This window comes from Tigriopus californicus, chromosome 1, assembly GCF_007210705.1.
Source record: "Tigriopus californicus strain San Diego chromosome 1, Tcal_SD_v2.1, whole genome shotgun sequence".
Classification (NCBI taxonomy): Eukaryota; Metazoa; Arthropoda; class Copepoda; order Harpacticoida; family Harpacticidae; genus Tigriopus; species Tigriopus californicus.
Window position 1 is genome coordinate 2,205,537 of NC_081440.1, and position 25,365 is coordinate 2,230,901.

Consider the following 25,365-nt stretch of genomic DNA (forward strand, 5'->3'; position numbering starts at 1 on the left):
ATCAGCCAAGGCGTGAAAAAGGCCAAGGGCGGTCCCAACAAGATCGTTCTCCTCAACCACGACCACGGGTTCTTGTACGGCGACAAGCCCAAGGAAGCTCTGAGCCGGTTCTTCGACATGGCCAAGAAGGAGGGCTACCAATTCCGCTCCTTGTCTACCTTCGCCACCGACTAAATTGTGTTGTCTAATCTGTGTTAGGTGTTTTGTAAGAATAAAACAACACCCCTTCTCGCATTGATATACATTTGAATGACTTCTTCCTTACTCGCAAGAGACCAGACATTTGTGGCATTTTCTGACGCCTCGGTCGTGATCGTTGAAGATGGCATCAAAGCATTCAAAATCAGGATCTACGGGATTCAAAACAAACCAGTTATCAAATGAGAGCAAGGTAGATTTGCAAGGAAATAACATCACTTGTTTCTTGATCAGGGATCAAGGAGCAAGGCCTTGATCCATTGCCATCTTTGAACGGTATCGCCTTCAGGTCAATCAAGGACATGTCCAAATATGTGTGGTAGCAACTGCACTCTCTGATGACGTCCAATTGAAAACAATGGCGATAACAAGCCTATTGAACGGAAACGTCGGCGTTTGTCAGAATCCATATAAATCAACCCCCAAAATAGCGCAATATAATATATACCCACCCCCAGTGAATATGTCGGCTTGGTCTCAATCATGAGTGATTGATTCATTCCGGTCTGCTCCCAATTAGTGATACAATTGGATGGATGGGGCTCTGGCAGCCTGGAAATCTTATTCTGCAATCAAAACTCGGTCATTATTGTTATTAAAAAACAACATGAATCCCGACTACAAAACTGAACATTTTCCTTCCCTAGTAGCGTAATATCAAAGGCATGCTTATGTGACAAAGCAATCAAGGTACGAGTGTAAATACCATTTGAATAGCGATCGAGTTAGCCGTGTTTGGTTGCAAGTCAATGCCGTATTCATCCGCTAAGGGATATGTAGCTGGGTTGTGAATGATTAAACGAACCCCAGCCTGTTGGGAAAGGCCCTTCAGCATGTACGAGTCCTGGTCCAGGAATAATTGCAAGGACATTCCTACAAGAAGTATGTTTTGAAAGAATTAAGTTTTCATTGGGAAAAATTATCATCATTCCTTTTCAAAGACGGGAGGTAACGATGGTGGGTTCACATCGTGCTACATTTTTGGGAGAATTCATAAATCAACTCAATATATCTTGGGAAATTGTTGATGTTGTCGTTTACCATTGGCAGCTCCCGTTAGCGTAGCATTTCTGGACTGAGTTTGATCCGTTTCGTTGAATGCGGAATTGAAGATGAAGCAGTTGCCAAAGCTGGGAATATTCACCTTTTTCCACAATCTAATATGACGAAAGTTATCACAATCAAAACGGGAAGGGATAGATAAGCTGGCTTTTCAGTTTACGTTTCATTATTGCATTTGCTGCCTCGGAATGTGCAATCAGAAAACATGCCAGTGATGTTGGCCAAATGCGTCGATTTCGAGCCAAAGGAATGACCAATTCGTTTCCTCAGTTTCGGGCTCAGGCTCATGAACACGCGCAAAAAGGCATCCTCTTGAATCACTTGACCGTCTATCGTTTGGCCATCTTGGCTCGTAATGTCAGGAAATGGTGATTGGAAACCAGACCCAAGCTCCTCTAAGTCAACTGGCCATTCGAAATTGTCCAAATTGCGCTTTTTCCGCCTCTGAATCGAAAAAAAGTTCCAATTTTTAGTCTCAAGGGAGATTTTCACGTTTTCGGATGGTCTACTTACGCCCCATGGAAATGATGGAGGAGGAGGAACCGTCACCACCGGAAGTTGAGTAGTTGGTATTGTGGGTGTCAAACTGGGAACTACAAAGAAGGGTGTAGTGGTGGTTTCTGATGTTGTCGTTGTTGTCATCGTCGTCGTTGCTGTGGTTGTTGTACTAGTGGTTGTTGAGGTGGTTGTTGTGGAGGTCGTGGGAATGGTGGTGGTAGTGGTACTGGTGGTTGTGGTGGAGGATATGGTTGTTGTTGCTGTTGTTGTTGTTGTTGTGGTAGTGGTGGTAGTGGTGGTGATGGTGGTAGCAGTAGTAGTAGTACTTGTGACAGGGGTGGTTGTAGTGGAGGTGGTTGGTATAGTTGTAATGCTGGCGGTAGGCGGGATAGTGAGGGGAGTTGTAGTACCTGCGGTGGTGGTGGTGGTTGTGGTACTGATGGTTGTAGTGGAGGATATAGTTGTTGTTGTTGTTATTGTTGTTGTGGTGGTAGTGGTGGTGGTAGTACTTGTGGTAGTGGTGGTTATAGTGGCGGTAGTTGTAGTACCTATGGTGGTGGTTGTGAAGTTTGTTGTTGTGGTAGTGACGGTAGTAGTGGTAGCAGTAGTTGTGGTGGTGGGGATGTTAGTTGTAAAGTTTATCACGGTTGAAATGGTGGTGTTGGGAGTTCTTGTACTATGTGTATGTACTGTTAATATGTTAGGTATTGTGGTTGTGGTTGGGACTGAATTGAATGTTGACTCATGAATGGTGCTTATTGTGCCTGTATTAGCATTGTCGTTTGAATTGGTGGTAAAGGAGGGAATAGCAGAAGTGTTTGGTGGGTTCAATGATGTAGAGGGTTCACGGCTAGTCACTGTGGTTGTAAAAGCGTAACCTGTAAAGCAAAATTGTCAGAGCAATTCCTCGTCAAATTTCTGAGCATAAAATTGTCTCACCAATTATGTTTTCCTCACCTGTGCCATTTTCACTCGAAACTATTGGAACAAAAGTATTTCATGAATATTGAACATAAACGGATCATGTTTCAATCAACAAACCTTGGGAAGTGGTCGTGGTAGTGGTTGAAGATGTTGATGTCGAAGTCGAAGAAGTTGTGGTCACGGACCCTCCTAGACCCGGTATCCCCACACCACCATAGTGCGGAATTGTGACACCATCGGGTACCAAATCTCCAAAGACATCTATTAAGCCATTCTGAACACATTCCAATTGGATTTCTTTTCCCGACACGAATTGCTTTTGTGCAAAGTCCAAGGCCTGCAGTGGTCTTTGGTAGTGTTTGCAAGCATCCGGTATAGTACATTGAGTGGTGTTCCACAATTGATCTGCCGTGAAGAGATCATCCTTCGACAGATTCGGATCGAAATCAATCATTTGCTTCAGGTAGTAACAATTCTTTTCGAAATCTTCCCTCACGCCAGTCTTGGGACCGCATTGGAGGTAGGCCATGATCTTGACTTGTGAATCATGCGTGCTGGTATTCCTAATGGCCGGTACTTGAGATGAAAGGTATGAGCACACTTGTCTTCGACATCCAGTGATGTCAAAGAGTTGGTCCAAATTGTCAAGGTCTTGGGGATTTGGAGTCTCCTCTTGGCGAAGCTGTTCCGTTGTCACCATCAAATTAAGGCAATTGATCCGGTTCAAATTGCAAACCGTGATGGCTGGAAAAGTCACGGAATTCTCATGTCTCAAGTCCGAGATGGTCGACACCGGGTGCGTGTAGTAATCGGCGATAATATCAATGATCGACATGAGGGTGAGTCCAAAGCCTACAGTGAAGATGATCATCCAATAGGCCCATTGGATAAAATTTCGCGACTTGGCCGCATGGCTCAATCCAGCAATGGACGAATCGCGGATATAATCTGACGAAGTTCGCCAAACCAGTTTTACTAACGTCATCCGTAGCTTTGGTTCCTGGGAGTATCAAATGAAACTGGTCTTGAAAATCGCCTTGGAGAAATTGGTGATGAATGCCATTTGCTATCATCTTTAATTTTAGGGAAGGGTTAATTGCGGGGGGTCTGATTTTCTTATCAAAGTGCACCGCTTGAATCACGTTGGGATCGTTGAAAATGACCTTCAGACAAATGGAAATTGCCGGGCAGCCTTTTCGAAGAAGCCTTGGCAATTATGGCAATCATGGTTCTTTTATTGCTTTGCTTTGTTCCGAACACTTAACATAATTGGCTAACGCTATTGAATTCAATTAGGCTGTATTTTGGCCTCACTTGTGACGGTTTTGTTTTATTCATTATGGCTTTTGTCACACACATGAATGGTACAGCAGGCCTCACTTGTGACGGTTTTGTTTTATTCATTATGGCTTTTGTCACACACATGAATGTAAAACTATTTGTTGAAGGTCGCCTCAGTGTTTCTCTTCATTTGCGCCGTTGTAGAATTTCCATACGTTGAGAACTAGATCGATCACCAATTCAAGTAACTCGAAAATCATGATCACGGCAATCCCCATGTAGACACTCAGGGCTCCTCCCAATGCGGCCACATAACCATCCTCCTGAAAAGATACGTGGGAGTAAAAGTCTCAAAGCAAAAAACAGGAACAAACAGATATTGTACGTTTTCAAAAGCATTCATGAGCTTTGTCCCAACCCAGGATTTTAGGGTCAATTGTAGTGACCGTAGAGGCTTAATGTGCGTTTTGAGAGCACCTTCAAGCCCTCAAGAATCCAGGCTAATTAAAACAATGAAGTACAACTCTCTTCTTTCTCGGGCTCCTACATTGTTCAATTTGCTGCCCTCAAATATTCGTAGGGTTTATGTAGGGGATAATCCAGTAGCAAGATTTAAGTCAGACTTGGACAAGTTTTTTGACTAAAATTCCGGATCAACCTTATATTCAAGAATTAGCCAGATCAGCCAACTCCAATTCGTTGGTCGATCAAATAATATATATATATAAACAAAAGCCAAGTAAAATGAATAATCTTCTCGTCTTGAATTGCTGGGATTCCAATCCCGGTAGCGGTAAGGAAGTCCGCACAAAAAAAAAATCAATTTTCTAAAATAACACCACTATTTTTGTTTCGGATAACCCCTCTTATTAGGAAGGGGAACTATATTTCATGATGTTTACAAATTAATGCAAAAATATTTCAATGGTGTTAAATAAGCTCTTTTGAAATTGCACAAGAAAAATAACAATATCCATTTATTTTTGTATTATTGAAAATCTATAAATAGTGTCTGATAAGTTGACAAAAGACGTAACCTGGGCATTTCACAACAAAACGTATGAAAACAAGGCTATTAGTGACATATAACTAAATAGTGGTTACACAGTAGATCATAAGCTAAATTCGAATTCAAGTGCTAACCCAGTGTGCCCATGATTTCCATCAAATAGGTTGCTGAGAAATACTGATTTTTTTAGTGTTTAAAATATATCAAAATGCTAAGATGTGTATGTAGTTTTCCGTTAAAACGTTACAGGGCATTTTAGCTACTATGAGTGGAGATCTGCAAAATATCATCCATTCAAGTTTATGGCCCAGGTAAGCTTAACCATTGCATCAGGTTTACTTGGGACAACTCTTGCTTTGATAACGCAGCAACCTCTCCGATTATTCAGTTACTCTAGCTCCATCAGATGGGTTGACTTCTCACAACGGGATTTGAACCCGAGCCATTTAGCTAATGAGGCCAACGTTACCTCCTCGTGCATCGCTCATAATAATTCGTAAATTGTCACGTACCGAATACTTCGCCTCTTGGACGATTGAACGAACATTCAAAGTTTGATAGTAGATGTCAGCTTGGACGTAGTTCTGTTGTAGCTCGGATTGAACTTCGCCTGAATTATCCCCTTTACCTTTAAGATCATCCTGGGAATATTCGACGCCTTTCAAATTTAAGCCAAATTCAACCTAGACAAGCGGTTTCAACGCAGATAAAAGGTCATTAAGTCGAAATGATGACATTTTTTTTGTAAATACATGTACTTACGAAATACTGGTTGGAAGGCCATTTGGACACGGAAACAGTGCTGGCAAATTCTGTTTCTCTGCAAGATACAATTGAGTTATTTCGACTAAAAATGCTAGCTTATAACCGGGGCTTTGGAACTTACTGGCATGCCACAGTGCACGAGCAGTTTCGTTTCAATTTGTTGTATTCTTCAAAAACCCTTTCAAAACAAGTGTAGTCGGTGTCTGTAAGTAAGCAAATGTTGCATGAGCTCGATAGATAGCTTTGATAAGCGTTGGACGATTTCCTAACCAACATTTACGTGCAGTGAAGACAATACTTGGAGTAATAACTTGTACGCCCTTGGGCCAATGTAAAAATACAGTTAAAGTATTACGACCCCAAAGTTTTTTTCACATATGCGACAGCATGTTTATTGAGCATATTAGGTAAGTAAGCAATCCATAAGGCAATAAGATCAAAGCTGCTTCTTATGGTTTTGCGAGCTAGAAAAATGCTAAGATGTGTTTGGGAATTTTCATGAAAATTTCAAAAGGAAACATCACAATGCATTTTTTTCCACAATGGAAACTTAATCGGAAGTTATACTTGTTCCAATTTTCAGTACGATATAGTTCGAGATCAACCGAGGGAAAAGTATGAATTTGAAAGTGATCCTAATGTTGTACAATAGAATTGACTTACTATTTGATACAGGAAGGACATTACAAGTCCTGACATTTTCGTGCAGAGGGATGGCTGCTTGGTACAAATCCGGATGAAAGCACTCACAACTGTCAATCAGATCCTTCTGAAGGCAATATCTTTGGCACGCCTAAAAATAAATCGCATCAGCTACTTGTTTCAATATTCATCGTTCACATGATGATTATAAAGTCGTGACATTGAATTGCGAATCTTCACTGCTCCACTTCAGCAGGTGCAGCGACTGGTGCGCAGACACGGTGTCAAGCATGTTCTAAAATAACTTTCAACTATGCTCTCAAGACTTTTAAAGACGGTTTTAGATATCAGTAAATCAAGAAGTACAATCTCTGTTTTGTAAAAGAAACAGTTTTCGATCAAAACACTTAAACACACTTAATGGCACATCAGATCAAAAGTGTAGAATATCAAAATCATCAAATATGTTAGTTGCACCATCAGTAGAAATTTCTTGGACATATATAAAGCGGCTACTTAGCTATTGCAAGTTGAATGTTCCAGTTTTTGTCAAAACTAGGTGACAAATGCCCTAATGGTTCCCTGACCTTAACTATTCTTTAAAAGAGGCTATATTAGTTAAAAATGGTATGCGAAGTCATTAAAAGCACATTTCAAAAACATATTTTGGAAATGAAATTCAGAATTCGTTCAAAAAGTATTACATTATTGCATGCTCAAAAAATTGCTGCATTCTATTAAGCGGTTAAGCTTTCCAATTTGAACCGTGACTAAAAGCTTAGTACGTGTTTGATCATAAGCGTTTCATTAAAATGGCATTGGTTTTTATGAAATAACAATGAGCTGCACAACCAGGTGTATGAAGCACATTTATTAAGTATTACATCCAAATGATTCATTCACTCAATTAGGTTTGGTTTTTCACGGCTCTTTGGTAAGACGTAATTACTTTAAAACCTAATAAGTTTATTGCTCATTTATGTTTATGTCTAGCTTTAGCAGTTTCTTTCTGATTTGTAGTGTAGTTTTTCTAGTTCCAAATCGTTATGTGTAGTTCTTCAGTTTGATTGTATTGGTCCTTTAGAGTTAGAATTTATTGTTCATTACTGTATTGATTTATTTTGTGTTCGACCAGTTAGTTGAGTTTATTTCTGTGTTTTCTTGTTGATGTCCTAGTTTACATATGTTCTTGATTCCTTGCTTTTCTCTGTCACTTACTTCTTGTTTACTATCTCCATCTTTGATTTGTATGTTAGTTTGATGTGAAGTATTTCATTCCTATTTTGCTCTGTTGTCCTGTATCTCAGGACAAGATTGCACAGCTTTTTTAGTTCTTTTCTTCTCTTTTTCTTGGCCTGTTGATTTTGTTACTAATAGATAGTTCCTCCTGCATTCATGATGGAAGCTATTTTAGGAAAAGTCAGCAAAGAGGCTAGACAATGTTTGGACCTGGTCTTAGCTGGAAAGGATCCTTCCATAGTCAATAAGCCGTTTATTATAGAGGCTTTAGTTGCTTGGGTCAATGAAACCAGGGTGCTGCTTGAAGAACAGGCTCACCCAGTAGTTGAGAAGTCGACTAATTTGACCAACGTAGAAGTTGAAGTAGTATCTCCTCTTGAAAAAGCGCAGGAAAAGACAGTTGTAGAGAAAATAGTCTGTCCTGTTTATCGAAAGCAGCCTTGTCCTGAAGAAGGAAAAGGCTGTCAGTTTGACCACCCTAAATGGTGTCAAAAACTTCTCAAGTTCGGCCTTGAGAAGTACAATAGTAAGAAGGGATGTTCAAAGGTAGATTGTCCTTTTTTTCACCCGTACATGTGCCGTCAGTCCATGAGACTTAAGACGTGCTTTAATGTACGGTGTACCTCCGTCCATGTTGAAGGGACGCAAAGAAAGCCGAGAAATAGGATAGCTCAGTTTCGTAGTTTTAGAGCTGACCCTATTCCTAAACCTAATCCCACCCCACCCCCCTTCCTTAACCCATTTAGCTTCCTCCCTCCCTCTCCTCCTACCCCCCACCCTCTCTCCCAATTCCCTCCTCTTCCTTCAAATACCCAATCCACCCCTATTCCTATAAAAACTCTCCTCCCTAATATTCCTTGCCCCACCCCTATTCCCAAAATACGTTCCTATTCAAATGTAGCTGCCCAACCCATTCCTCAAACCCAACCATCCCCATTAGCTCATGCATTGCCTCCAGTAGAACGTAGCTTTGTTGATAAGAGGGATTTTTTACGGTTGGAGAGGATGGTCCAAGATCTTGTGAACTTGGTCCGTCAAAAGAGAGGCCCGTAAAGGGGCTATATTTGAACGTGCATTGTCTGATTTCTAAAAAAGACAGCACAAAAGTTAAGATCTTAGAAGAACTAGCCGTTGAGAGAGAGATTGCATTCATCTCTATAACAGAAACCTGGCTTCGGCCAGGGGTCTTAGATGAAGAACTAACCATAGTTGGTTTCAACTTAGTTCGTTGTGATAGGATACGCCCTGATAATCCCATATTCCCACATGGGGGCGTATGCCTATATGTTAGGAATGATTTGCACATTAGTCATGTACAAATGTCGAATGGAGAAGTAGAGGTCTTAGTTTGTCATCTTCGAGGTCTTGATTTGTCTATTGTTACAATGTATAGACCCCCTTCTTGTTCAGCAAGCTCTTTTTCGTCAGCTCTCCAATTCACTGGAAATGAGTTGGACCTGGCAGTTTGCTCGAAGGTTTTCTTTGTAGGGGACTTTAATTTTCCGGCTAGCGTTGTAGAGTGGGAGGTTAGTCCTGATGGGTATATTCCCATTTCGAAATCGACATCTCAGTCGTTCGAAAAGCTGGAAGAATTCGCGATCTTGCGCAATTTCTCCCAGCACGTTGGTGTAGCCACTAGAGAGAATAGCGTTCTCGACTTGGTCTTTTCCAATGACCCTGATCTGATCCAGTATGTCCATGTGACACCTACTAATCTGTCAGATCATCATGTTCTTGAGATAGGGTCGACCATTACTCAAAAGCCGGCGTGCTCTAGAGTAAAACCGGCCAAAAAGGTCGGTTTGGCTAAGTTCAAGTTCAAAGATGAACATTGGCCGTTGATTATAGAAAGATTAGAAGAACTTGACCTGATTTCAATTCTGAAACAGGAATCGTCCATAGATGCAGCCATTGATAAGTTAGTTTCAGTTTTTAAGGAAGTTTGCTCCAGTTTAGCAATCTCTGAATGTGTTCCGAAAGGTGGTACACGGACAAAAATTCCAAAATATAGGAAGACTTTGTTCAAAAAGAGTTGCAAACTAGCAAAAAGGCTGAAGAGCACTTCGAATCCAGTAATTGTGGCTGCTCTCCAAAAAAAGTTGGACGTAGTTCAGGGTAAGATTAAGGCCTCCATCGAATATGACCAGTTACAAACTGAGAGTAAGGTGGTTCAGGAGGTCAGGTCGAATCCGAAGGCATTTTTCTCTTATGCGAACTCTAAGAGAAAAATGAAACACTCTGTTGGGCCTTTTGAGGTTGATGGGGCAGCCATTAGCAATGTAGAGACTATGGCTAACATGCTTGGAGATCAGTTCTCTAGTGTGTTTTCAACCCCACTGAGTTCGGAAGCAACAGCTCATTGCTCTGAAGATGAGTCTGTTGAGATTGACATGGTTAGTCAAGCTGAGCGTTTAGATGATCTTGTAGTCACAGATCAAGATGCTTTAGAGGCCATAAGGGACTTGAGGCTTTCCAGCTCTCCTGGTCCTGATGGTGTGACATCTCAGTTTCTGATGAGATGCTCACTGGTTCTCGCTCCTGTTTTCTCGTACTTGATGCGCTGCATCTTGGATCAGGGCAAGTTTCCATCTTCACTAAAGTTAGCTCATGTTGTTCCAATTTTTAAAGGGGGAGATAAGTCGCTCCCCAGTAATTACAGGCCGATTTCTCTCACTTCGAATATTGCGAAGGTGTTTGAGAAGATCATGAAGTTCAAACTTGTTGAATTTCTTGATATTCATGAAGTCCTTCCTCCTAGCCAGCATGGGTTCCGAGCACATTTTAGCACGGTTACCCAACTGATTGAACATATTGAGCGGGTTATTGAGGGACTAGAGAGTCATGAATCAGTTGATGTAGTTTATCTCGACTTTGCCAAGGCCTTTGACAAGGTAGATCATGGGCTTTTAGTTAACAGGCTCCATGAAATTGGGATCCAAGGCAGGGTTCTCAGTTGGTTAAAAAGTTTCATTTCTGGTAGGAAGCAATTGGTTAAGGTTGAGGGATCCCTTAGTGACAAACATGATGTCAAGTCAGGTGTTCCCCAGGGTTCGATCTTAGGGCCCCTCTTGTTTATAATATTCGTTGCCCCGCTTCAAAAGCTTAGTATCACTGCCAGTCTCTCTTCTTATGCTGACGATACAAAGTTAGTTTCTGGTAGGAATGGCCAAGATTCCAGTAGCCTTGCAAAGGACTTAAATCGAATCTACTCTTGGGTAACTGAGAGTAATATGGCCCTGAACGGAATGAAATTCCGCTCAATGACATTTGGGTCAACTCCTTTAAATACTCCACTCGTAGATAATGGAGGTAAAGATATTGAGCAGGTCTCATCTATGAAAGATCTAGGTGTAGTCCTCCAAAATAATGGAAAGTTCGATGAGCATATCCAGCTGAAGGTGGGTAAGGCTTTTCAAATGTGTGGTTGGATATATCGCACGTTTAAGTCCAGAGATAGCATCACGATGCTAACTCTGTACAAGTCGATTGTCCAGCCACATCTTGAATACGCCTCACCCATTTGGGCTCCAATGAGTTCAGCAGGTTTGCAAAAGGTCGAGCAAGTCCAAAGATGTTTCACTAGGAACATCACAGGAATGAGAGAGCTCTCGTATTGGGAAAGGTTAGAACGGTTGGGATTGTACAGTACTCAGAGAAGGTACGAAAGGTATCTGATATTGTACGTTTTCAAAAGTATCCATGAGCTTTGTCCCAACCCAGGGTTTAGGGTCAATTCTAGTGACCGTAGAGGCTTAATGTGCGTTTTGAGAGCACCTTCAAGTCTTCGAGAATCCAGGCTAGTTCGAACAATGAAGTCCACATCTCTTCTTTCTCGGGCTCCTTCATTGTTTAATTTGCTTCCCTCTGATATTCGTAGGGAATACGTAGGCCTTGTTGATCCGGTAGCATCTTTCAAGTCAGACTTGGACAAATTTTTAGATAGCATTCCAGATCAACCCTACATTCAAGGATTAGCTCGGTCTGCCAACTCAAATTCGTTGGTAGACCAAATATCATATAAAAATTGAAAGGTAATAAATAGACGAATTATAATCTTTCATTTTAATAGTACTGGGGATTACATTCCCTGTAGCGGTTAGAAAAGCCCGTGAAAAAACAAACAAAAAAAAAAAATATGCATTTCAAATATGTTTTAAGTTATCCAATATTTTATTTTTTGTTAATATAGCATCACACAATATGACATAAATAATTCATCTGAGTATCTATAATCGAAAATGTACTTAATATGTCAATTAATTTGTGGCAAATCGGCGTCATGGAATTGTGTGGCCAGTTTGGACGAAAATTGGTACATTCAGTTTGCAATAGCTAAGCATCCGCTCGATATATGTCAATGAAATTTCTACTGATGGTGCAACTAACATATCTAATGGTTTTGATATTTTGCACTTTTAGTCTGATGTGCTATTAAGTGTGCTTTAAGGGTCATTTTACAGTATTTTGATCATAAATTGTCTCTTTTTACAAAACAGAAATTCAACTTCTTGATTTACTGACTTAAAAAACCGCCCTTAAAAGTCGTGAGAGCATAGTTGAAAATTGCTTAAAAAGCATTCTTAACACCGTGCAGAGTTAAGCACAACAACTTTTCGTATCAACTTCACTTGCATTCGATGTCTTTTCAGAACATATCACAAAACACAGAAATAAACAGTACAAGAAACCGGTTTGTGATCAATTCTCAGGAGACCATCCATTGTACTGTTTTACCAGCCGAGTGGTCGGTCGTCCGACATCCACTGTCTAGAAATCTATGGCTGAGCCAAGGGGCACATGTAGAAAATGAATGGTGGAGCAGTGGCACGCCACCCATATTTTATTGTATGTCGACATAAAGCCATCTTTTGTAAAATGATTTTACTTAGAACCATTGGGTTCCTCAAAATGGCATTATCCTGACTTACAAAAGTGTTGCATAGATTTTTAAGCACCCGATACGTCCAACAAGTTAAGTGACATTTGTAGACTTTGCACAAACTAAAGACCTGTCTTCCAAGAATGAAAAGGGAACAAACCTTGATGCACTCATCCGAAATAGAACTTAAGAAACAGATAGAGGGGAATCAAAGGCAATGCGTCCAAACAATGAAAAAGGAATAAGGACACCACTCCTTTTGATCAACTGACTCTTACCGCTAAAGTATAGGTCATGTTCGTGTCAATGTTGTAGCCAGTGCTAGTCCACGAATCAGAGCAATTGCTATCATAAGGAGCTGCCTTTCGCTCAACATCATTCTACAGAGAAAAATGTCCAGTTAGATTCTCCGACGACGACGACTACAGACACTCACTGAGTCGTATCCACCTTTTGAATCGCAATGGAACTTGCTGTGTTTGGTTGCAAATCAATTCCGTATTCATCGGGTAATGGTGGTGATCTGGTGTCATGGATCACTAATCGAGCACCAGCCTTCTTTGACAGCTTTTTGAGCATGTAATTTTCCTGATCCAGAAACAGCTGAATGCTAAACCCTGTAGGATATTCAGTTGACCAAGCATTAGAGAAATCAAGTGGGAAGTATCAAATAAATTCGGCTAGTTACCGTTTGTGATACCCGTGAGGGAGGCCTTCCGGGGAGCCGCATCATCGATGTCGGCAAAGGCTGCGTTAAACGAGTAGCAATTGCCATATCCTGGCGTGTCTTGGGCAAACCAAAATCTTAATGGATACAACGTGGGTTGGGTCGAGTTCAAGGGTTTCTGGATAATCTAGGCAATTCAAGTGCTTACTTTGGATCCGAACACGATTTCCCTCGATACGTGCATTCTTGAATAAAACCGGGAGTACTAGTGCCAAACGAGGACTCCGTGCTGCTCAATCTAGAAAGGTAGGCAATGAACGTTGCTAGAATTATTGCAGTAAAATCACCATTGACAACTGAAATCGAAAAAAAGATGCCCAAGGTGTCATTTATTGCTTTTGAATTGCTTTAAAAGAGACGATTTCTCGAAAATGTAAGAGTTAGGAGATTTCCATCATTTTTTTCGTTAGGGAAGAACGTTTGAGATATTTTCAAAAATCTTTCAATATAGCCACTCTAACATCATATAGTTCTGTAAACAAAAGACCTGTTTTTTTTATTCTCTCCCTGCAAGCCCCACATGGACACTGGATACCCCCCCCNGCACTTCCTCCGCCTTGAGTTCCATTTGAAGTTCCATTCGTTGTGTCTCCTGCTCCTTGGGTTCCACTTGAATTTCCGTTTGTAGTCCCTTCATCAGTTCCATTTATAGATGCATTTGCACTTCCTCCGCCTTGAGTTCCATTTGAAGTTCCATTCGTTGTGTCTCCTGCTCCTTGGGTTCCACTTGAATTTCCGTTTGTAGTCCCTTCATCAGTTCCATTTATAGATGCATTTGCACTTCCTCCGCCTTGAGTTCCATTTGAAGTTCCATTCGTTGTGTCTCCTGCTCCTTGGGTTCCACTTGAATTTCCGTTTGTAGTCCCTTCATCAGTTCCATTTATAGATGCATTTGCACTTCCTCCGCCTTGAGTTCCATTTGAAGTTCCATTCGTTGTGTCTCCTGCTCCTTGGGTTCCACTTGAATTTCCGTTTGTAGTCCCTTCATCAGTTCCATTTATAGATGCATTTGCACTTCCTCCGCCTTGAGTTCCATTTGAAGTTCCATTCGTTGTGTCTCCTGCTCCTTGGGTTCCACTTGAATTTCCGTTTGTAGTCCCTTCATCAGTTCCATTTATAGATGCATTTGCACTTCCTCCGCCTTGAGTTCCATTTGAAGTTCCATTCGTTGTGTCTCCTGCTCCTTGGGTTCCACTTGAATTTCCGTTTGTAGTCCCTTCATCAGTTCCATTTATAGATGCATTTGCACTTCCTCCGCCTTGACTTCCATTTGAAGTTTCATTCGTGGTGTCTCCGGTTTGGGTTTCATTTGGGCCTTGTTCATCTGGGTTTTGCCCATTCTGTTGATTGGGTTCATTGTCATTGTTGGAGGCTGAAAAGTTAGATGTAGTATGCAATACGAGTACTAAAAAGGCATACTTTAGAGTGGTTATGCAAAGAACGCCGGTTAATCGAATAGCTCGTACGTACTATTGTTTTTTGCGACGTTCGTCATGTCAGCATGTAAAATGAAGAAATTTTCTTGCAAGATATGCTCGCACTAAAATGGATAATGAATTTCGCAATTATGTAGAAGATGACTAGAATACAACTCAGTGGGCATGTAAGAAAGGAAGATGATAAGAACAGATTGAGCAGACAGAATTGGGCAATGGAACACTGGGTTATGGCAGGGGAGACAATGCTCCAGATACTCTCCATAATTATATAACGAGCCTCTCATTGGTTGAGGAGAGGTTGAGGAAATTTTCTTCTGCTTGTTTGTTATACTTTTCTGGGCGTTCTGGAGTTTCTTTTCCATTGAGATAAAAAGCACCTCTAAATTATTTGAAAAGGGATCTGAACTCTTTACTCTCTGATTGAAGTAGGGTGGCACTTTATAACGACCCAAAGGCACTCTATTGACATCTTGATTCGTAAAAGACACCCTCGGGTCAACAAAATTGTATTTCTTTGACAGTTAAGCACCACTTTTAAAGTCCAATGGCAACATTGTGCACAATTTCAAGATTGTTGGGGGATATTCACATTACAAGTTCGTTGAAGGCGATCCTACTCATACAATTTCGTTCTTTATTGGTCTGAAATTCCCAGTACCAGGGTTTGCCGAGACATAGACCACGAACGGAGCTGCTTACTCCATGCGGCATATTTAGTAGCTTGACAGTGACATCCCAAATCACTAAACCGCGAATAACAAAAAACCTGGCAGTTATCTCTACCTTAGATCTTTATTTCTATCGCACATAATTTATTCTTTATATGTAAATTACTATTCATCATTTATCTATGTTTCTATGTATTTATTGATCTATGTATGTTTTTAGCTATCTATTTATCTATCTGTGTTTCGATCAATTTATTTACTATCTATTTATTATTGATATTTTTCAAAATAGAGTATGTGGATGGACACGACGCCTCAAACGGCGGCCTAGTCCAAAACTTTCGTAGAGAAGACACCGTGGTAGGGAACAAATGTCAACATGTAAACCTGTAAATCTACCAATAGTCCAATGACAAATCTGTCGTAATAAATCAAAATAATAGTGAATTATTAGCTATTATAATAGTTATCAAATGTTGTTTGAAGTTTAGTTTTCCTCATCGTTCCTCACTATGGCCTCCATGGGCCGCAATTAGAGCCTTCAACATCGGGCGGAAACTCTTGCAAAACATTTTGGACGTAGTCCTTGGACACGTAACTCCCAGCAGACTTAATGCTGGCCTTCAAAGCTGTGTTTGATGAGAGAGGCTTGTTGCAAGCAACTCCCTCGGCATCAGCCTAAAGACTGAAGTCCAAATTGAGGGAGCTGGGGGTGTGGGGTGGTGGGTAGTGGGGCAATTTTTTTATCCTGACTTTCTTTATATCTGCAAGGAACCAGTCCTGGGTCCGGAGAAAAAGTTTGTCTTCCTGTCGATAAGCAATTCCAGAGGTGTGGATGCGATTAGTAAAATGAGCACCTACGAGTGTAAACAGTCATTACTGTGTGGAAATCCAGTATTGTCAACACCCTAAAATTTCTTCTCAATTGGCTAACTAGCCCAACCTTTTAAAACGAGGGAGTTGATATTAGGTCGAAAAAGGTCGAAATGTCCTACATAAGTTGGATCTTTTTTCGATGTAAAATTCACTCATTTGCTTTGAAAAACTGGACCATGCTCTCAAGTGTGTTTGCAATTCCCCAGAGTTTTGGAGCTTATTACTCTTTTCGTGAGCTCTGTTGAGCTTGTCGAGTTGAGTCTAGTTGAGTGATTGGGTGATCTGGCAGTCACAGATGAAGATGCTTTAGATCTTGGTCCAATTTTTAAAGGATGGGATAATTCGCCCGTATAATTATACGCCGAATTCTGACACTTCGAATATCGGGAAGGCATTTGAGAAGATCGCAAAAAAGTTCAAACCAGTAAAATATCTTGAAATAAAGTCCATGAAGTCCTTCCGCAGAGTCAGCACGGGTTCTGAGCGCATTTTAACACGGTTACCCAACTGATTGAGCAAGTAGAGCAGGTCATCAACTGACTTGAGTCAGTCGAGGTAGTCTATCTCGGCCTAGACAAGGCCTTTGACTAGGTAGATCATGGTCTTGTCATGGTCTTTTAGTTTACACGCTCCATAAGATTGGGATCCAAGGCAAAGTTGCCGATTGGTAAAGAAGTTTCATTTGTGGTAGGAAGCAATTACTTAAGGTTGAGGGATCTTTTAGTGATGAAGATGATGTCAAGCCGGGTGTTCCCCAGGGCTCCATCTTAGGCCCTTTGCTTTTCACTGGCTTCCTTGCTCCGCTTAAAAGTAGTATTTTTAGTAGCTCTTCCTATGCTGATGATACAAAAAGAAATGCTCTCGATCGTTGCATTGACTTTGACGCTTACCATCGCTTGAACAGGCCTCTGGGTAGCGATATGCAATGGTCGGTTTGCCACCACCCGTTTTCACGTCAGAAATGGGCCCTGCCTTGTCATTAGTCACTTCAACCACGCCATATTTGCAAACATTCACCTGTCCGCACTTAAAAGAAGTTTGAGCTTTCGTCACCCGCTTTACCACGGGTCCCGTGTACTTGGAATTGTTGGTCGTTTCCTCATAAGCAAAAGCCAAGTGGTAACATATTAGTTCCCGTTCTTCAGACTCCAAATTGCAACTGAAACAAAATTAAATGCCTCTAACAACCCCCAAGGTTATTTCCAATGTAAAAGAGGAAATGCCTTACTCGATCTGCGCCAACCTCACCAAGTTCCAATCTGTGGAGGAATAGTTCACTGTAGCAGAACGGTTAACCGCCAAAGGTTCGATTATTTGGTCACACACTTGTGCTCGACAACCGGTCTTATCAAAGAGCTCGCTCAATATCAGAATGGTCTGATTCAGTCCAGAAGTTGTAGTTCCATTTTCTAGAACCTCCTTCAACGTGTAGTATTGAGTGAGTAGATTATTACAATGAACCCTGTAAAGAGGTGTACGTAATTTGAGGAGCGGGATTTCCCAAGCTTTTGACCTCTCATGGGTAATGAAAATTAATTCAGATCATGCTCAAAGCAAAGTTTTAGCTGACCTGTTATGGTTACAAATAGAGATGGCGGGAAAGTTGACGAGCTTCTCTTGTTGAAGTTCGGTTTTGGTAACAACGGGGTATTGATTGTAGTCCTTGACCACGCTGATAATCCCGACCAGCGTGAAGTACAAACCGACACTGAAGAGAGTCAACCAGATGAGAGAGCGGATGATTGATTTGGCCTTCATCGCATTGTTCAAGCCCGCAATGGAGGTATTTCTACCAAAGTCCAAGAAGGTCTCTCGTATAACTCGGAGAAGGCCCATAATCGCAGTTAGAAGAAAGGTCTGTCCAATTGGATGATTTCCCCACGACTCCCGATCCCCAATTGCAGTGACCTTCGCCGCTTGAAGTAGCCTTTATCATACTGTATATAGTATAAATAACTCTTGACATGCACTCAAACAAAGACTCGTGGCATGCCTGAACTCACGTGTTCTCATGAATATGAATGTGAGGCGCCGCCATGAAATGAGGAATAAAAGGTATCGGCTCTACAAGACCTGTAATTTTAGAGCCTTCTCAACTCATTCCTTACCTTTATGCAGTACATGGGGCTAAACAATAAAATCAACTCCTTGGAGCTTTCCCACTGAGAAGTAAAGCACTTTTATTCCATCTTTTCAATTCTCAGAAACCTCATTGAGGTACATCCAAAATCTTCCAATATTAAATAATTCTCAAAAAATATTTCAAGACAAATAAAACTAAGGATTATTTGGCCAACTTACTTTAACTCGCCATCTAATTGCCATGAACAGATAATTTTCAGCTTCATATCCAAAGAGTCAAGTTTGGCTGAGTGTTATTGTAGCTAACTAGAAATGCAACACTGCAACTCGCCGTTTTTTAAGGCACTTAAACCTTTAACTCACGACAAAAATTGTAGAAAAAACCGCCTCTTTTAAATGTATTTTTGCTATAGACCAAATGGTGAAACATACGGAAAAGTAGATAAGCCTGCCCCCCCCCCCTTTTAGCCACATTGAATGCGAATTAATGGCAATTGCGTGCGATATATTTTTTCTTCTCGATTCAGCCTATACTCTATTTTGCACAGTATTTCTGATTGGTTTGCAATATATGCAATAGAATTATGTGACTATTTTAAACGCCGCTTTAAAAGAACGAGGCCTTTAAATGATATTTACTTTTAAAATTGACGACACTTACTTGAAAAGGTAAGTTGGCTTCGTCATCCAAATGGCCGCGGTTTACTCGCTCATATACCTGGACGAGCTTATAACAAAGTTATCATCATTAATTACTAGACCATGTTCCTCGTACCAATCACCTTTTTATCGAATACGAACAGTTTCAAGCTAGCTTCAGCAACCATTAGTAATAAAATCCAAGCATCAGTTTCCAAACGTATGCTCAAAAAGTATTACGACCTCGGACTATTTCAAGGAATACATGGCCAAAAGGAAATGCCCAAAGAAGATAGATTATACGACATGTGGGTCCTGCACAAAGAACAAAGCCACGAGACCTAAATCTGTTGTCTTACGCAGTTCTTGAAGATTTTTTGGTAATGCCTAGACATATACCATGGTATGAAAAAGGGTTGAAACTTGAAAAACCCTGAACATTTTGCGAAGGCTATTTTCTCATTTATTGCTTGAGCCACTCCAATCACCGTCATGATGTATAAAGAGTAGTTGCTTGGTTAAATAAGAATTATTTTTACAATACCTATGTAGTGTAAAGAATGATATAAGAACAAGTGTGATGTAAGAAAGTGGCCGAAAAAAAAATACTTTTTGTTTTCTGCAAAACATTTTTGCACTTTTCGAACAAAAGATATATATTTTTTCCAAGATGGAAGCATGCTTTTTTAGGCCAATATGTAATACATATTTTCTCAATTTTCTATTGAGCTAAATATAGGCCTATTCTTGTTGGACTTTAACCTTTTACTAGATGTGATAGAGTCTATTCAACCGAAAACTTTTTATTTTGTAACGATTCATAATCTTTTGGCATTTGTTATTTATGAGGGAGGTATTCAAGCAAACACCACCAATGATGGTTATTCTCAGCTCAACCAAATTGCTTCAAAGGATGAGACTCACAAATAACAGCTTCCATTCCATTTGTATACTTCAAACATTCCTTTAGGAACTGCATTTTTTGATAGATATATTCCAGGGTTGGAGGAGCGAGTCTCGCCCGGTCAACAAAGCCGACCCTGACACAATACGTATAATGTTCTCATAGGAAGTGGCAAAGTTTGTATCAGATTGGTTCTCCGTCTGCGGGTGTGGTTTGTGGTCTGTCTGGAGGGTTTCTTGAAAAGGGCTAGAAAAGTGCATCTAGCCGTGACCTCTCTTACATTAAGATTTGGATGCCTCATTCTACTTCATCGCGTCTCTTCCCACTTCTATGTTAATTTGAGGTATTTAGGTGGTGGTTTTAACTATCGGAATTTACCAGAAACTCCAGGGAATCTATCATATTTTTTCACTTTGCCGCGAATAGAGATTTGTTTACGAAACCTGAAATTTTGGCCCCCATTTCAAGAAAAAGAGTTTGGAAAACCACCTAGAGGCCTATATCGTGATTGACCAAAACCATATTCTTATTTAAGAACCAAGGGCTAGCCAGATCAGCCAAGTCTAATTCGTTGGTGGATCAAATAATATGTTTTAATAAAAGTTAAGTAAGATGAATACATTTCTCTTCTTGAACTGATGGGATTCCAATCCAAGTAGCGGTAAGGAAGTCCGCAAAAAAAAGGTAAGGGGTGCCATTCAACCCAGAAATGGACCTCAGGCTTGCCAACCTCGTGAAACTGTATCACATAAAGCAAGATTCCTGCAGTAAATGATATTAGTTCCAATGAGACCAGCATCTCGCGATGAATATCGTTAGTACTTTCATAAAAAATGTAGCGCCTTTGTTGGTTGCATCTATTCTCTAGTTAGTTATTATGTCGTCAATGCTGTCCCTGCCTACTGAACTATAGCATTGCCAGAAATGAAGTTCCAAGCTCAATTTTTTCGTTTCCTTGCTCTACGTCAAGTTACTGTATCTTTTAAAGAGGCCCATTGCATTCAAAAAGCACCAGAGCACACACTATGTCACATTTCCAAACGCTTGCTCGACCATCTGGCACGTGCGACTTTTTCTCTTATTGATAATCGATTTTGAACACATCCGGTACTAGATTGAAAATATGAAGTACAACAGATGACGAACTTCCCCCAAGAGCTGTCTGCGACTTGTTGGCCATATTCCTTTGAACTCGTCTGTACATACTGTATTATGAGATTTGGCCAGTTTCTTCAGACATTAAGTGAAGAATAATAATACTGTTAAACATCCTCAAATATCAAAATCGTCATATTTTTTGTATCGAAGATGGAGTAATTGTTAGGCAAATAATGGAGAGCGTAGAATTTTCAATGATAGATTTAGTCTATAACTGTCAATTGTTAGTTGCCACTGTAAGACTTTCGTAATCTGAATTGAAATTTAAAAATATTTGTTGCTCTTTTGTAGCAGCTTATTATGCTAAAAATTGTATGTCTTGTGTAAGGCTTTGTTCTCAAACCAGAGCATCTTTCCTTAAATTCATGGAAAACGCAACATGCCATGATGATGCTGTTTTGTTAAGGTAAAAAGTTTCGGGTAAAAGTATGCAAAAATTCATTGCAAATCAACGACAAAAGAAATGAATTTGCGATCTCTGAGTTTCCCCATAAACCGAAAGGCTTGGTTTCATTAGTTAGTTAGTCTTGTTGGTTGTTGATTAATCAATAACAATGTCCTTGAGCGACGGGCTATGGTGCCATGTCTAATCACCACTCATGGGAAAGGTAGAATTCTTTAATACGCCCACTACCCAAGTTCATGTATACACTCAGCATTTCGGTTCAAAACAAAAACAGACGTGGGTACTCCGGGCAATATGCAAACATTTGCAAAAAAAAGGGAGTAATTCCGCCAACCATTTTTGACCGTCGAAATCTGAAGCCGTTGCCCTCTAATGGCTCACAAATGCAAAAGATGAAATATTGCTCAATACAGAATTATCCCAATTTTTGGGTTATTCGCTCCTTTCGAGCTAATCTTACTTGATCTACAATATGTTTGCAAATTGGAGGCTAACCAGTATTTGACGCTCCAAGTATTTCGTGCGTGCCTTTTTCTAGTGTGAACAAGAAAAGGTCAAATCGTTCCATTGTAATAGATTATATATCCTGGCCATTTTGGACTCCACTGAAAATAGTCACCCAGAGTAAAATGGCTTGTGAGATCAGCGTGGTTTGACGTCCCTCCTTTCATCTGTCTTTTCTTTCTCTCGCTATTTGAACTTCTCGATTCGAAGCATCTCTATAATTCAAAATGCTTCACGTCCAGTTGTTTATCCTTTATTCTCTGAAACAACTCCGGAGTGCCAAAGAAATTAGCCAATATTTAAGCCATTGCAACTCTTGTCCGGGACAGAGCAGTAAAGGCAAGGAGATAGCTGATTCATACTGATCTCGAATATTTGATGAATGTGTTTTCAGAGTTGTAAATAAGTCTGTTGGCGCTGTGAATCTTGACTAAAGCCAAAACAGGTTATGTGTACGTAGCAGTTAATTTTTGGTGTTCATGATTTCTGGAAATTGTGAGACCTCTTTCACTAAAAATGAATCCGAAAACCACCTGTAATCAAAAGCTCAAAAAGGCATCTGGTTCGTAAACCTTTCACCTGTCCTTGTAAACAGATATTAAGTGTAGCTTTTGAAGACGTGTTGGGGTGGGATGAATGAATAAAGAATTCAAAAATATGAAGCGTAAGTTAGTTTCCTAATAGAATGCGGAAGTAAATGGTATCTTAAAGCATTTGGTTTACTTCACATTTAATTCGTCATTTCATGACAAATACCTCAACAAATTGCTTTTTTTTGTTTTGGCAACTTACATCACAATGAAATACAACCAAGCAAGAACCATGTAATGGAATGTAAATTAGGTCGTTCTTGGTATGAAAAACGATTAATATTGTGCCGTGTTTGAATAAAAACCGAGCTTAGCCACTTAAAAATGTCCATTGACCAAGTATTGAACTGTCCAAGATATAATTCTGAAATGACCCACAAGTAATCATCTTAATTGTTTTGTACAATTTCTCTCCCTTTTGCCCCAAAGGATGGGCATTCTGAACGGTAATGGTCAATTGGTGGTCTAGGGTCAAAACTTGCTTCCTCTTCATCTTGATCAATTCAGGCTCATAGATCCATTTGACACTCTCAACACAGCGCACAATAGTTTTTAGCTTAGTTGTTAGCAGACATCTCAACTTGATCACAAAGCATCCGTTGAGAGCATGCTTCTCGAGTAAGTCAGGCGGGTCAGCTTTTTAGGGGTTGTGTTTATAGGCTGTTAGAGCGTGTTTTCTGATGCTAGAGGCGCTACCTTCGATTGGTTGAAGTGAAAAAAGTCCATGGTTACAGAATAAGCTGCAGCAAAAAAATCTTTTCTTGCACTCTGTTTGGTTTCTTTTCAATGACTTGATTACAAGCGAACGAACTTCAGTGGCATAAACATATATGTTTGTACGTGCAGTGAAGGTATTGGGCTCAGTCATGATATATAAGGTGTTCAAGATGAAATTGTTTACACCATCGGAGCCAATTCATTCGATTCTCGACACCAAAATGTAGCGTTTAAATCAACATATTCGTCATATTATATCTATATTGCCACGTATGTTTCACTTTTAGCAAAAAGACAACTGAAGCTTAATAGATATGAAATCCTCTTTATAACCATCTAACTGAAAATTATCTCAAAAGTAACACTTTAACCTAGATTGAAACTTGGTTTCAAGAATCCGTGTCCTAGTATCAATTTCAAGGGCTGAGTTTCTTTAATTATTTGGCAACATTACATTGAAAAGAGTTTCAACAAACGCCCAGGATTTAGTCTCCAAGGGATTAAAAAGGGTCTCCTCGCAGGAGGTGCGGTACTGTTTCAGTACTAGAAAACCCTTCTGAAAGCGTGTCCGTGGGAATAGAGATGGAGGGACGCCAATTTTTTCCCAGGAAATCGAGGACGCTGTAGCCGTGTTTGACAGATAGCCAGCCTGCTGGTCACGATCATAGTGGTGGTGGGCTAGTCCCAACGTTAGTCCAATCAATTGATATAAAAGGAACCGGGAACTCTTCGAGAGTCATCAGTTGTTTCTGAACTCTCTTTGGAGTAACATCGCACACAACACCACCATCTCCCTCATCCTCACCATGAAGCCCTTCATCGCCCTCCTGGCTCTGACCCTTCTGGGCATGGCCTCCGCCAACGACAACCAGAAGTTCATCTACTACACCTCCGACGATGGTATCAACGGAGGCAGTCCGGCCATCATGGATGCGGCCAAAGAAGCCGGGGTCAAGGTGACCTTCTTCATCAACGGCGATTCCATTAACGCCGGCCAATGGGGATCAAGCGGTGCCGCCGACAATATCCGCTACTTCCTCCGTATGATCCGTGAGGGACACACCATTGGCGATCACTCGCTCAACCACATGGCCCACAACTCCGAGACGGAACCCGCCGATGGCCGCAACGTTTATCAAAGCTTGGATGACATCAAGTACTTCGGCAAGAGCAATGTGGCCGTGTTCGCCAAGGTCCTCCAATCCGTGGGTCTGCCCTTCGCTCAATCCCGATCCATCATCACCGACATGTCCAAGATGGTCCGCATGCCTTTCGTCAACAACTGGCGTGTCAAGATGGCCAACGGTCAGCCTCCCATCGATTTCACCTGCCGTAATTGCATTGTGCCCTATGAATCCGCCGAGATTGCCGCTGATGTGGCTGACGCACTCTTCAAGGGCGGCAAGCAAGTTTTTGGCTGGGATTTGGAATGGCGGTCCGTCTACGGCGAGGGTCTCATCCAAACCCCGGAGGAAATGATGGAAGAAGTGCGGAAGATCAGCCAAGGCGTGAAAAAGGCCAAGGGCGGCCCCAACAAGATCGTCCTCCTCAACCACGACCACGGGTTCTTGTACGGTGACGAGCCCAAGAAATCTCTGAGCCGGTTCTTCGACATGGCCAAGAAGGAGGGCTACCAATTCCGCTCCTTGTCTACCTTCGCCACTGACTAAATTGTGTCGTTTAATCTGTGTTAGTTGCTTTGTAAGAATAAAACAACACCCCTGCTCGCATTGATATATATTTGAATGACTTCTTTTTTGCTCGCAAGAGACCACATATTTCTGGCATTTTCTGTCGTCTAGGTCGTGATCCATAAAGATGGCATCAGATGATTTAAAACTGATCAGATATATTTCCATAAATTAATTTCAATTCTTTTTTGGTTAGGGAATAGGTAGGGAATAGGGAGCAAGGTATCCATTTCCATTTTGACACGGATTGACGCAGTGCGGACACATTGGTAAACTCCCTCACCGTTGTTTTCACCACTTTGAACACCCCTAATAGAACCCTTCCAAGAAAGAACTGCCTAATAGAAAACTCCAAAGCAAATTATTCAACCAGGTTGCATAGAATGTTGTTCGCGAGTGAAATACCTTTAACCTGTTACGTTTCGTGTGAAACACTCTGCATATTGAAATGCAATCGCACCAAAAAT

The 25,365-nt window shown here is 40.9% G+C and overlaps 4 protein-coding genes across 4 annotated transcripts; 1 reads left to right on the forward strand and 3 right to left on the reverse strand.

Moving 5' to 3' along the window:
- Nucleotides 1-230: 230 nt before the first annotated feature.
- Nucleotides 231-3,777, reverse strand: LOC131878878 (uncharacterized). The gene is made up of 9 exons (XM_059225019.1): nt 2,800-3,777; nt 2,716-2,736; nt 1,774-2,636; nt 1,421-1,704; nt 1,240-1,355; nt 905-1,071; nt 651-764; nt 418-571; nt 231-350 (listed from the first exon to the last, which is right to left on the reverse strand). Exons 1-9 carry the CDS (start codon nt 3,665-3,667, stop codon nt 262-264), a joined length of 2,676 nt encoding a protein of 891 aa, XP_059081002.1. The 5' UTR covers nt 3,668-3,777; the 3' UTR covers nt 231-261.
- Nucleotides 3,778-4,060: 283 nt separating this feature from the next.
- On the reverse strand, nt 4,061-13,745 carry LOC131878976 (degenerin deg-1-like). Its single transcript, XM_059225159.1, has 9 exons — nt 13,373-13,745; nt 13,186-13,301; nt 12,948-13,114; nt 12,776-12,877; nt 6,401-6,530; nt 5,859-5,940; nt 5,735-5,792; nt 5,485-5,655; nt 4,061-4,286 (listed from the first exon to the last, which is right to left on the reverse strand). Exons 3-9 carry the CDS (start codon nt 13,074-13,076, stop codon nt 4,137-4,139), a joined length of 822 nt encoding a protein of 273 aa, XP_059081142.1. The 5' UTR covers nt 13,077-13,114; nt 13,186-13,301; nt 13,373-13,745; the 3' UTR covers nt 4,061-4,136.
- Nucleotides 13,178-18,125, reverse strand: LOC131889209 (uncharacterized). The gene is made up of 6 exons (XM_059238252.1): nt 17,778-18,125; nt 17,436-17,669; nt 17,098-17,366; nt 13,760-14,596; nt 13,373-13,487; nt 13,178-13,301 (listed from the first exon to the last, which is right to left on the reverse strand). Exons 1-6 carry the CDS (start codon nt 18,041-18,043, stop codon nt 13,178-13,180), a joined length of 1,845 nt encoding a protein of 614 aa, XP_059094235.1. The 5' UTR covers nt 18,044-18,125.
- A 5,888-nt stretch (nt 18,126-24,013) lies between these two features.
- LOC131889298 (chitin disaccharide deacetylase-like) lies at nt 24,014-24,877 on the forward strand. The gene has a single exon (XM_059238385.1). It carries the CDS (start codon nt 24,014-24,016, stop codon nt 24,875-24,877), a length of 864 nt encoding a protein of 287 aa, XP_059094368.1.
- The last annotated feature ends 488 nt before the right edge of the window (nt 24,878-25,365 follow it).

Bases quoted from the DNA above. Each gene is read 5' to 3' on its own strand.
- LOC131878878 (XM_059225019.1), bottom strand. From the start codon at position 3,667: ATGACGTTAGTAAAACTGGTTTGGCGAACTTCGTCAGATTATATCCGC. The intron at 765-904 runs GTATTTACACTC...TTTTGATTGCAG, and splicing joins ACTCGATCGCTATTCAAATG to AATAAGATTTCCAGGCTGCC. The intron at 351-417 runs GTGATGTTATTT...TGAATCCCGTAG, and splicing joins GATCCCTGATCAAGAAACAA to ATCCTGATTTTGAATGCTTT.
- LOC131878976 (XM_059225159.1), bottom strand. From the start codon at position 13,076: ATGCTCAAAAAGCTGTCAAAGAAGGCTGGTGCTCGATTAGTGATCCAT. The intron at 12,878-12,947 runs GTGGATACGACT...TTTTCTCTGTAG, and splicing joins GTTCCATTGCGATTCAAAAG to AATGATGTTGAGCGAAAGGC. The intron at 6,531-12,775 runs GTAAGAGTCAGT...ATTTATTTTTAG, and splicing joins ACATGACCTATACTTTAGCG to GCGTGCCAAAGATATTGCCT.
- LOC131889298 (XM_059238385.1), top strand. From the start codon at position 24,014: ATGAAGCCCTTCATCGCCCTCCTGGCTCTGACCCTTCTGGGCATGGCC.